Source organism: Daphnia magna, linkage group LG9 (genome assembly GCF_020631705.1).
Source record: "Daphnia magna isolate NIES linkage group LG9, ASM2063170v1.1, whole genome shotgun sequence".
Classification (NCBI taxonomy): Eukaryota; Metazoa; Arthropoda; class Branchiopoda; order Diplostraca; family Daphniidae; genus Daphnia; species Daphnia magna.
This window is the reverse complement of record NC_059190.1, coordinates 6,000,125-6,011,918: the sequence shown is the minus strand read 5'-3', so window position 1 is coordinate 6,011,918 and position 11,794 is coordinate 6,000,125. Positions and strand designations below refer to the sequence as shown.

Sequence of the window (11,794 nt, the reverse complement as noted above, 5' to 3'; positions counted from 1 at the left end):
ATACCGATCGTGTCCCACGAAAATTCCTTCCCTTGGCTGGATAAAGCCACCAGAAAGAGTCAAACAGTTCTTTCGTCGAGTTGCTCGTTGGCGAGCGGAAGCAAATAAACATATCCAAGATTCACAAGATCGGAGTAAACAGCTGTTCGATCCACATAGAAGAAACGCTCGAGAATATGTGGAAGGAGAATTAGTATTGGTACGACGAAACATCCGAAGAAATGGAAGAACTAAGAATCTACTTCCTAAATTCATCGGACCATTCGAAATTATCAAAAGGGTCTGTCCTACTACTAACCTAGTTGAAGATTCTCCAACGAAAAGAAAAAGGATGGTGTGGCGGTGTTTTAACACGCATGTTGCGCAGATGAGACCATTCTACCTCCCTCGCGAGACAGAATGGCTGCCGGAAGACTCCTCGTCCGATAGCGACACTGAAGAAGAAATCTACCCACTCGAAAGCGACACAGGAACCATTGCAGAAAGCCCGATTTCATCCGCAAGCGGAAACGATGAACCACCAGGGAATAATTTCCGAGCCGATGGATGAACCTGCGATGCTGCCCGCTGGAACATTAACCCATGCCGGAAGACGGACACGTCCTCCCTTTTGGCGTCAGCAAGATTTAAATTAAAATTAATTATTCAATTTTGTATGTACAATATGAATTTTGTATGTGCGATATGTATTTTTGTATGTGCAATTGGTAATTTGGTATGTGTAACGAGTAATTTTGCATATGTGATGTTTAGAGATTCAACATGTATTGAAGATTAAATAATATGATTCAAGGCAGGAGCCTTGAAATTGTCAGAAATGGACGAGTGTTATGATGTGTCAGATTGATGTTGTCCTCATTCTTCGGCCGAGCGCTAGATGGCGCGAGACTGCACTCAGTTTAGAATATTCCAGGTCACGTGGCGTGACCTGATTGGCTCCTCCCCTTGTCCTATGTTGCCCCTATCCCTGATGTAGTATAAAAGGGGACCCCCCACAGTCAGTTCGGGAGTCGTTGAAGGAAACTCGAAGCGGTCGGAGCTCAGGTCGCTCTATTCCGTGTAAATTCCTTTTTTTGTTTGGGCGCGAAAGCGAATACACTGTGTTACATCGTCGCCATTGGATTATTTCTCTACATTTGGTGTCAGAAGTGGGATAGATATAGCAAACGGGGCAGCTACATCAGACGGGGCGGGTATAACAAACGGAGCAGCTGCAACAGACGGGGCGGAAAAAACAACCGGGGAAGATGACGGGGACGAAATAACAGACGGGGCAGACGACGGGGTAGAAGTAACAACCGGGGAAGATGAAGGGCAGAAATAAGAGACGGACCTGTTGAGGAAAATACCACGGATCTAGCTGGCCCGGAAGAAATGGCTGCTGCTGCTGCGGCTTCTCGTTTTCTTCTTTCCTTTTCGAAATTGTAATGGTTCTTCCTCTTTTTTTGCCGATCCGACAACTTCCTCTTCTTCTTCTTTCCTACTTTTCTCTGGCTCTTCTTTCTTCTCTCTCGGCCACTGTCTCTTCCCTGACTCTTCAAAGGGGCGCAAAGTATTCCGCCTTACTAGGGAGTCGAACTTGTCGTCTTCTTTTTCCTCCTTTTCGTCGGAGCTATAGAAGAAATGTCTCGTCATCACGATAGGGTTGGTTTTGTTATAAATTTTTTAAATGTATTAATAATGTGAACAAATTGTTCTATTTAGATCAATACGATCAACCGAGTTCTGATTGACAGAGCCCGTAAAGAGTTTGAATTTAACCGTCACACGGTCAAAAAAAACTATTACTTCGATTTTTGGCCGGATGCAAAGCTTGTGGTATTGATCCCCTTGGGCATCATGCAGATGCGATAATGAAGCTGTATAGATTTGCTTCTGCCATGGAGTAATGGGATAGGTTTTATATAATTATGATGTTCAATTAATATTTTCAAGCTTAACGATATCGATGAATAAACGTAATGATTATAAATTGAATAACAGCTATCGGAACATACCCTGGCTGTACGTGTGAGTGGTAATAATATTAGCGATGGAAGGGGACCGCGACAGGATGCGAGAAAATAATTCAATATATATTTTATTAAAATACAGTTCAAGAGTACCAGATCTATAATCGTCAGCTTGTAGGGCGCGAAATTCTATACACAATACGTAAAATGTTGAATTATTGCTATGCCGTAATTAGAATCGTAAACTTTTTTTAAATTAATAAGTAATTTACTGCCATAAGTGTAACAGAAATTACCAAGTAGTAACTATAACTCTACAGCAATAAAATAACGTCAATCAATAGCTTTTCATAGAAGCTATCGTTTCTGTTTAATTTAAATCATCATCGGTTAGCGCTAGTAAGAAATATTAAAGCATATTGAGTAGCTATGAACACAAAAAAGCCCGGGAAAGACCAAAAACCAAAACAGAACCCGAAAAGTTTTTAAATTTAAAAAAAATTGACCCGACAGAAACCCCAACGATAGTAGAACTCCAAAGACATAAGAACTCCAGCAGTAAATATTTTTAAAAATATCGGACAATAGAACTCCATTGCCCGACAGTAGAACTCCAGTACGCGACAGTAGAACTCCACTGCCCGACAATAGAACTCCGACGATTTTTTAATTTTTTTTTGTTCCTGACAGTAGAACTCCATTAATTTTTAAATATTTGAAATGCCCTACAATAGAAATCACAACGACTTTAAAATTATTTTCATGGACAGTAGAGCCGATTCAAGTGTCCAAAGACGCTAATGCACTTCGGATTCCTATAGCGACGAACTTTTACATTGCACTCCGGAACAAGATAATGAACAATATTTTATATTTAATTTGCTGTATTTTATTTTCTGGGTAATTACAAATTTTTAAATACATTAGAGTGATTAAGGCAAGAAAAACACCAACGCTGTTTGAAATGGCGTACGACATTGTGAGAAAGGATAATTGCGAGTAAATCTTTCAACACACTCACTACAGAAGGTGTGGCCACAAGGTACAAAAATACGATTTACAGCATTAAATAAACATACGGCACACCGTATATTATGAGGAGCAGCAACAAGTTGCACTTCATCTGCAGCTATTGGCAGGGCTACCGGTTGTTCAGCAATTAGAAGCGGATTTCGTCGAGGACGACCACGTCGGCGGACCAATGGAGCAACCAAAGGTTGCGCTTCAACTTCAGGGACAGGATGCCCTTCAACGACAGGTTGTACAGCATTTGGATGCGGATTTCGTCTAGGACGACCACGTCGACGGACTACTGCAGCAACCAAAGGTTGCACTTCAACCTCAGGTACAGGATGCTCTTCAGCGACAGGCTCAGCAATGGGAACCTATGGAACAACCAAAGGTTGCACTTCAGGTACAGGGCGCTCTTGAGCTGCTGGCTGTTTTATTGGATCAGCAATTTGATTTGGATTTCGTCGAGCAGGACGACCAACTCTTCGACGTTGACCAACAGCTTGCCCTTCATCATTAAGAGGAGGAATTCTTCGTTGATGAGCAGCTCCTACTCTAGCTTGAACTGCTCGAGCTCGTGGTGTTATAACTGGTTCGTTCAAGTGAACCTGACGGTGACGGTGCAGGCGAGCTGGAGCCTCAGGACGATCTTCAGGAAAATCCTAGTTCAATAGTCTTCAAGTAATATTTACTTCAGCAGGTTCAAAGCAGGACATTGATTGATGTAGGAATTCATATTGAGATATAAGGCCATCTTCTAAGTCTTGTTCCCATCGGAATGATCAGTCGTTCTCGTTCTGCCGCCTGTACTGACACAGCCTCTCGTCGAATGTCTTGCGCTTGACTAAGAGCGATGAAATCAAGGCGTGCAGATTCCTCACACTCTTGAAAATGAACTAAAAATTCATAAAAGAGTGAATAAACATAAAAAAAAACATAATTGATTATAGTAGTAACTATACTTACAAACAAAGTCCCAAAAGTTTTGTCGATGTCCATGCCAGCGTGCATTAAACCAACGATTCCATGACTCCACGTCATTATTGGTCCGGTTCCGTCGTCCATGGACGCTAATACGAGCTGGTGTTTGAGTAACCAGCCAGTAACCTGCCCAATACTGAAAAAATCACTGCATAGCTTCCTAAATTTCCGGAGATTCCAATCGTAAATCGGCAGCATTTTCACGTTGAATTGTCTGCAATTTAATAACATTTTTACGTTATTATGAAATTTCAATAAAAAATTAAATTTTCTTCTTCTTACCAAAAAACCGGTGTAAATCTGGTCAGCAGGAAGTAACGCCAGGGCTATAATCATCTTTACAATTCTTTTTACTACCGGTCTCGATCTATAGGAGACGGTTAAACCCTCTCTGCAAGCTCTCTTGTAAACTGCCTATTACAGAAAAATACTGAATATAACGAAGCACAGTAAAAATTATGATTGTTACTTACTTGTCCATAGTGAAACCAACAGCCACGCGCATGCGCAGCCGGAAATGATGTTTTTAATGCAGACAAAATGGCTTTTTCATAATCAGAAATGATTCTTTCGCAAGCCAGACCTTCTTCGTCACCAAGTCCACGGACAGCTTCCATTATTTCCTCCATAACCAGGTTATACAGGGGTAGCGTTTTCTCGCTCATTAAAACGTAAGCTACTGGAAATGGCTAAGTAAAGAAAAAAAATGTTAATAATTTGCACCCAATCAAACAAATTATGAATACAGACCTTTTTATACGCCTTTAGATGCAGAGTAAACAATTGATAAAACAAATTTGGAACCGTTTTAAAGGTTCCATCAGTGTAAATTTGTTTTGTGCGACGGAGAGCCCCCAAAAGTGCCACGGAAATAAAGATAAAAGCCGTTCCCGTAGCTGTTGAAACACGGGTCCTAAAGAATTCATCAGAACCATCTCGAGTTTTCCTAAAACCAGTTTCAGAATTAGAAAAAAAAATAACTTGTTATGTATCGTTTTCTCTTACCGATATTGTGGCAACTCACGAAGCAAAGCTTCAGCTTCGTCGAATGTCCTTGGAGGTGGCGGCTTATTTTCTTGTTGGGTCCGTTGCATCCGTTTTTCAAGCGCTCCGTTAAATCCGACGATAACTTCTGGGCGCCTATAGATTAGAAAGAAATCAATTATTTATTACGTGAAATAAATAAAACATCCAAGTGCGAATCCTTACTCGTGTCGAACTTCTTCAAAAATTCTTTTAAGGCCCCCTGGAGCACGTCGTTCTATCACTCGCTTACAGCACTCATTCACAAACTCAATTCTCCCGATATCTTCTTCTTCACTTGGCTATGTGGAAGCCCTGATTTGCGGTAAACACCGTCTATTTTAATTAGATGGGCCAGACAATGATGCGATTTGTAGCACCGACAACGGTACAAAACAGATGTTTTCCTGTGAAACAATTCAGAAATTTTAGTAGAACTTACATCAGTCAAGAAAAATTTGAATGATTATAACTTACAATCTTTTAGCAGTATGGAATAAAAACATGTCGCCCGTCTTGTAGAGTTCACTGTCTTTCCTCTCTCCCTTGATCTTAGTCACGTTCACAATCTCTCCAACACGTACTACGTTGTCGACATCATCGCCTGAATTCTCGTCCTCACTTCCGCTCGTTGAAAGATTTTCAAGCCATCTCATTTTTTCAAAAGAGATAGTAATTGTTACAAACAGTGCGCAAAAAAAAGTGAATGAAAACAACATACCATTTAAAACACGAGAGAAACTTGAGTGACTCTGCAAGGAAGATGCTCGATCTGATATGACATAACATATCGTTCTGTAGCTTATACACCTCGCAGGTCTCTCAAAAGGGATTTCTTGGTTAGCTAAGTTAGCTAGTCGACATCTGTTAAAGATGTTTTTGATTAGCTAATCGAGACTATTTAAGGAACTTTTCGATTAGCTAATGCAATTGCTAATCCGGTGTATTTTAGCGAATGCACTCGCTAATCGTCACTTCATTAGCTAAAGCATTCGCTAAACGTGTGTGAATTAGCCAATGCACTAGCAAATGCGCACTCCATTAGCGAGACTATTCGCTAAGTAATATAATTGCGGAAATTGGTCGCAACATTGTCGAAAACAACATTAGCGATTGCACTCACTAATTTAATTTCAATAGCGAAAGCAGTCGCTATTGAATAATTTTTGGTCCTAGGACCAAAACTTGGTCCCACATGTCCTTGCCAATTATAGCGAATGAACTCGCTAAATCATAATTTCGAGGCCACTTTCCACACACAAAATTTAAATAGCGAGTCAGCTCGCTAATAACCATTGTTCAAGAATTCCTCCAAACATTGATGTTACAAATTTCTTTTTATTGTTGCAATTGCTGACCATAAAACAACAAACGCAAAGATGGAGTAATAATTTAAAGAATGGTATGTCAGGCTTCTAGTTCTTCGGTTTGATAAAACCGGACAAATTTCTAGTCATTAATATCAGGAATAAATGTTGTTTTCTTGTCCGATATATACTTGGCTACGTATCCTTCGCCTTTCTTTTTAATGACGGTGGCTTTACACCAACCAAACTTCCTCCCACGGGCTCCGTAAGTGTCTATGACAACAGTTTTTCCTAAATTTTCATCTTCACTTGTTTCAGCGGCATCTAAACAATATTTAAAATAAAAAAAAGTTGCATTGAAATTACTTTTTAAAAAAATGCCTTGAGTTGCTGGTAATTTCCTCTTCTTAGACTTAGATTTTTTTCCTTCTGTCGTTGATGGAGTAATGCACGGCGATTGGTCATCTTCTATTAATTTGGGACGGTCGCGATTGAGTCTCCTTTTTTCGTTTTGAATTTGTCTTCTAGCGATTGGCGTGCCTGTTTTAATTCCTTCTCTGACAGCAAAGGTGCTGAAACAAATGGATTTGTCTTCAAGATAAAAGTTACTTACAACATCACGAAAGGATTTGGTTTTTGAACACCCCTGAATAAATAAATAAGATGTTAGTTTAGTTTAATCAATAAGCAACAAAATGCTATTATTATTTAATTTATCACCTTTTTATTTTGAGACTCAACAGCATTTGTCGTTCTTGGGCATACCGCCCAATCAGCATCCGACATTTCAGTAAAGCTTTTAGTAAACATTTGGGTAATTTTCGGTTGCCCCCACCAATCTGCCCATGCACAGGCTTTTGCCCACCCTTGGTTGTTGGCACTATCGATTTCGTTAGCCCAACATTTAATTTCCTTCAACAAGAATGTTTTCGCCTTAGACAAATCCAATTTCCCGCACAGAATTTCAAACGCCATTCTAACATTGTCTAGTGTTTGTAGTTCCTATGAATAGACACAGTATAAAATATTCACACGTTACACCAATTTAAGAAAATTCATTTACCGGAATTGCATGAGCAATTTTTTTAAAAAGATATTTGGAAGGAACGTCAACCGCAACTTTGTCGGCAATTTTTTTACACCTCTTTTGTAATGGACATCACATCCTCGAATAAAGTCTGCTTTTTCGACGAGGTTGGATTCTAGCCCTTGGCGTTGTGCCAAACTAAAATCAAGGATCCACCCTCTTACATCCTTTCCATTTTCAAATTCCGGGTGAATGTTTGTAGTTAATTCCTAAATTATTTTTAAACAATTATGATGTTTCTTTAAACTTAGTTATTGATTTTTACTTACGAGAACTTTTCCAAATGCCATCTTATAGGCGGAAACCGTGAGGCTGGTCATCAACACCCTTGCTACAACTTGATAGTTCAGTGTTTCGTAATTAAACGACACCATATTCAGTACATAGGGAAAAGATTTAGCACCTGGAAAGGTCACGTCCACTTCAACGACCCTTGCTTCGTTAAGCACTTCAAGCATTTGCGGTGTGGCAAAAATGCAAAAGTTGGACGGTTCACCAAATTGAGAAAATCTAAAAAAAAAAATATGTTAAATTGACAGTTATTCTCAATGAAACTCTGTTAGAAAGATGTACCTGCAATACGGAGAACACGCATTTAATATTTCCTTGGCCGTTTCTTCATTCTCCGCATTTTTAGCGTCTTTTTCGTCGATTGAATTCTTAATCAGCAGATTGAAATTTTCAATAACATATCTATCAGTAGCACCGGAATAGAGGCCACTCTTAGCTTTTTTTACGCAATTGGCTAGGGTGCCTAAATTCGAAGCAACCGCTGAAAGACTGGCAGGGTTGCATGGCATACCCACACCTAAAGATTATGAAAGAAAAATTACCGATGAAATGGCAATTAAGAATAGTCCTACACACAAAAATATAAAGAATAATACCTTTGCTAATTTCTTTAGTGGTTTTAGACGGATCGTTTTTCACAGCTTCTTGTATAACCTCTTCCAGCTTACTACCCAACTTCGACCTGACTGGGCAAGGGTGAGAATGGACTGCTTTTAAGCCTTCTGCAGATAAAAATGCGAGCCATCTTCTGTTATCTTTTTCTGATTCTGGGCGAAGATATAGAAAATAGCCTGCACATGGGCCGCTGTCCATCAACTTTGCATTGGGGTGGTCGACACATCTGTTGATATGTACCCTTTTAGGAACAGAGAATTGACATTTCCCCTCAGTTTGTCCTTCGCACACCTGCAACACACAAGATGTTATTTAATTCGTAGTTTTCACAAATTTAATCATATTTACCTTCACCCCATTGCAAGGGGCTCTGTACATCAATATTGTGCACTCAGAGGATTCCGTGGAGCTGGATGATTCTGACTGATTGTCTTTGAATTGGAACTTGAATACAGGAAAACTTTGTTTTTTGGAAAGATTAATATCCTCCCACAAGTAATCTTTCTTCGGTTTGATTGGGCATCCTTTTAGTAGTGTGTAGTCCTTCACGTATAGTAATTTTCTAGAGTCATGATGAAATTCAAGCATTTCATATTGTTCCTTTCTTTCTAGCTGAATCCAAGTTTTAGGTCCATCGTTCATCATCGTAACGATTCTGCTGGTTACTTGATCACATTTCCTTTTCCTTTTTCTTTTCGGAGTCTCCATTAAGTTTTCATCGCTGCTAAATTAAGGAAAAAGAAGAAGTGTGATTAATCAGTTTGTCCATGTATAGAATTAATCAGAATAAATACGGTGATAGACGAGTGGCAACACTGACGGGATCCGGTAACATTGGGGCATTCACTTCTCCATTTGCAACCTTTGTTCCTTCGGCGGATAAGGTCCAGAATTTTGCCAAGTTCTGAGTGCCGGGCACAACGTTTAATTGTAAGTTAACGTACTTCAGTGATAGACACTGACGCAGTATTGCCTTTATGGTCAACTTGAGTACAGTTTCGGGAATCTCTTTTAGACATCCAAAAGTTGCTTCTTTCGTGATCCTGGAGTCTAAATAGAACCACATCCAGTTTTCTTCTGTGCCGGACATCCAAGCCAAGATTTGAGACTCGTAAACTCGAGTTATTTTGTGCATCTGATTATGAAAGTATAAATTATTAGAAAGTGAAGCATAATTTTAAATGTAATCAATGAATACCTTAAGGAAAAATAAAGTTTGGGCAACTAAAAGTAACTTATCAGATGGTTCTAACGGGATGGAGTTCTTGATTTGACAGCCAGTACAGCACAAGTCGGGATTTATCACCGGAGCTGAGATGCTTTTTTCTTCAAAATAATGGTGCTGATATTCTCGCAGACAATCCCCCGTATATAACCTTGACTTATAGATCAACACGTCGATGAAGTCATGAAATCGTGCGTCTTTTTCTTCTTTGTCGGCGCAAATTAGCCCAATATTTAACTTTTTTTAAATCTTCGCGTTCACAGAAAAACAAGTGAGCGTAGGCTTGTTGGCCATCTCTACCCGCCCGACCAAACTCTTGCATCCACAACGATACACTTTCAGGAAGACCAACGTGAACAACATGTCGGATGCTAGGAATGTTAACTCCTAAACCAAAAGCTTTTGTGGCTACGATAATGTCGATCTCATTGTTCTTCATTTTATGGTAAACTTCCTTCCTTTCAGCGTTAGTATTCTTTCCTAAAATGTTATAAAAAACTATTAAATAACTAATAATCACTTTTTAAAATGTGATATTTACCCGTGTAAACGTACGCGTTTGTATTTCTCGAGTTAAGAGCAGAAGATAGTTCTTCACATTCCAATGCATACGAGCAATAGACAATCGTTTTCTCGCCGTCGATCAGTTTTTCTATTTGCTTTGCTGTGCTGTCCCACACGTTGGAATTTTGTTTTCTAACTTCTGCTACAGAATATTTCCGGTACCCACGAACATTGATTGATACATTGGGGCGATCGATTATTCCTGAAATGGTGACAGGGCTTCAAAACTTCGTTTCTCATAACAGACAGATGTTTGGGTTTCAATGTTGCGGAAAGCGCAATTTTTGGACAATCCGGAAAAAGTTGTTTAAGTTTTTTCACTACACCAAATGCCTTCCGGAAACTTGACCAGTCAAAGATGAGATGAGCTTCGTCAATGGCAATAAATTTCAAACGACCAGGGTTTTCTAGAAGCCTGTCCAATATTCCGCTATTTGTGTCATTCCCAAATAAATGTTCCGGGCTTACTATGATCACTTTCGCGACGCGTGAAGATAATTTGAAGGCTTTGTCATAGTCAGTTTTCGTTGAAGTAGAACTGATGAAGACCGATTCCATCTTTAATTCTTTAAAGGCTTCAAGGTGGTCCATCCCTAATGCGACGGTAGGGACAATAACCAGTCCAATATCTCTATTTTTCAGCATCACTGCAGGAAGCTGAAAGCACGTTGATTTTCCCGCTCCTGTGGCTTGGATGACGATGCTGTCCTTCTTGCAACTGTAAGCTCGCATGGCTCCTAATTGAAACTCCTTTAACATAACGTTAAGTTATTTATTGGCATACCCTTGCCATTTCATAACCTCGTCTTGAGGAATGTCAGATTCTTTTTGAAGAAGAAATTCGTCATATTCTTTTGAGGAACTTCGAGGAAAAACTTCTTTTTGAGGATGTAACTCGTCGTTAGCTTCTTTTTGAGGATGTAACTCGTCGTCAACTTCTTCTTCAGGATGTAACTCGTCGTTAGCTTCTTCTTCAGGATGTAACTCGTCGTTAGCTTCTTTTTGAGGATGTAGTAACTCGTCGTCAGCTTCTTTTTGAGGATGTAACTCGTCGTCAGCTTCTTTTTGAAAAATAAACGTGGGAGTATTGAGTTCTGACGCGAAATCTGGAGAACCTGGGTCTGAAAAAGACAAGCTGAATAATAAGCTGATATTATCAGCATCATTAAAAATTTTAATAGCCATGTTGGAGAAATAGGTTTCAATGTATCAAATGCAATGAGAATTGACTGAATGGGATTGTAAGGTTGAAGTTCAAAGGAATAAAAGTGCTGATTAAAAGTTATCGTTTCTAGAACTAAAACAGCAAAATAAATTTTGGCATCCATATAAAAGATTTTGCTTATTTTGCCGAATTCGGGATATCCCGAAGGATTTTCAAAGCTATGTTTGAGTAAAATAACTGATCCTGGGCGGTAATGCCACCCTTTTGATTTCACCCATCCATATTCAGTTTCATAAGAATCAAGTGATTTTGCTGACTTGGGACCAAGAGTGGGAAGCTCATTGTGAAACAGTGAATTATTAGCAAGATTAAAACAAGCAATTGTTTGAAGGTGATAGGCAACCGACTTGGGGATATTAATGAAATTGCAGTTAACATGAACCAAACGTTTACATAAGTTATGGTACGCTTCATACCTCATGCACCAATACCCAACAGCTGGACCATAAGTCCGAATAGCTGCTGGGTAGTGGGCCATGTGATGAAATTTATTGATTGGCCTCGTTGTTGGAA

At 39.4% G+C, this 11,794-nt stretch overlaps 1 protein-coding gene and 3 pseudogenes across 1 annotated transcript; all 4 read right to left on the bottom strand.

Annotated features, from left to right (window-relative positions):
- Nucleotides 1–493: 493 nt before the first annotated feature.
- LOC116930503 lies at nt 494–5,623 on the bottom strand (annotated as a pseudogene).
- Nucleotides 5,624–6,368: 745 nt separating this feature from the next.
- Nucleotides 6,369–7,060, bottom strand: LOC116930741. The gene is made up of 3 exons (XM_032938148.2): nt 6,995–7,060; nt 6,884–6,920; nt 6,369–6,598 (listed from the first exon to the last, which is right to left on the bottom strand). The coding sequence occupies exons 1-3, from the start codon at nt 7,058–7,060 to the stop codon at nt 6,417–6,419; spliced, it is 285 nt and encodes a 94-aa protein (XP_032794039.2). The 3' UTR covers nt 6,369–6,416.
- Nucleotides 7,061–7,433: 373 nt separating this feature from the next.
- LOC116930504 lies at nt 7,434–9,931 on the bottom strand (annotated as a pseudogene).
- Nucleotides 9,932–10,001: 70 nt separating this feature from the next.
- Nucleotides 10,002–11,695, bottom strand: LOC123475978 (annotated as a pseudogene).
- Between the last annotated feature and the right edge of the window lie 99 nt (nt 11,696–11,794).

Coding starts and splice junctions, on each gene's coding strand:
- LOC116930741 (XM_032938148.2), bottom strand. CDS start 7,060: ATGTCGGATGCTGATTGGGCGGTATGCCCAAGAACGACAAATGCTGTT. Junction 6,921..6,994: donor TTGAGTCTCAAAATAAAAAG/GTGATAAATTAA, acceptor TTATTTATTCAG/GGGTGTTCAAAAACCAAATC. Junction 6,599..6,883: donor ATCCTTTCGTGATGTTGTAA/GTAACTTTTATC, acceptor AATATTGTTTAG/ATGCCGCTGAAACAAGTGAA.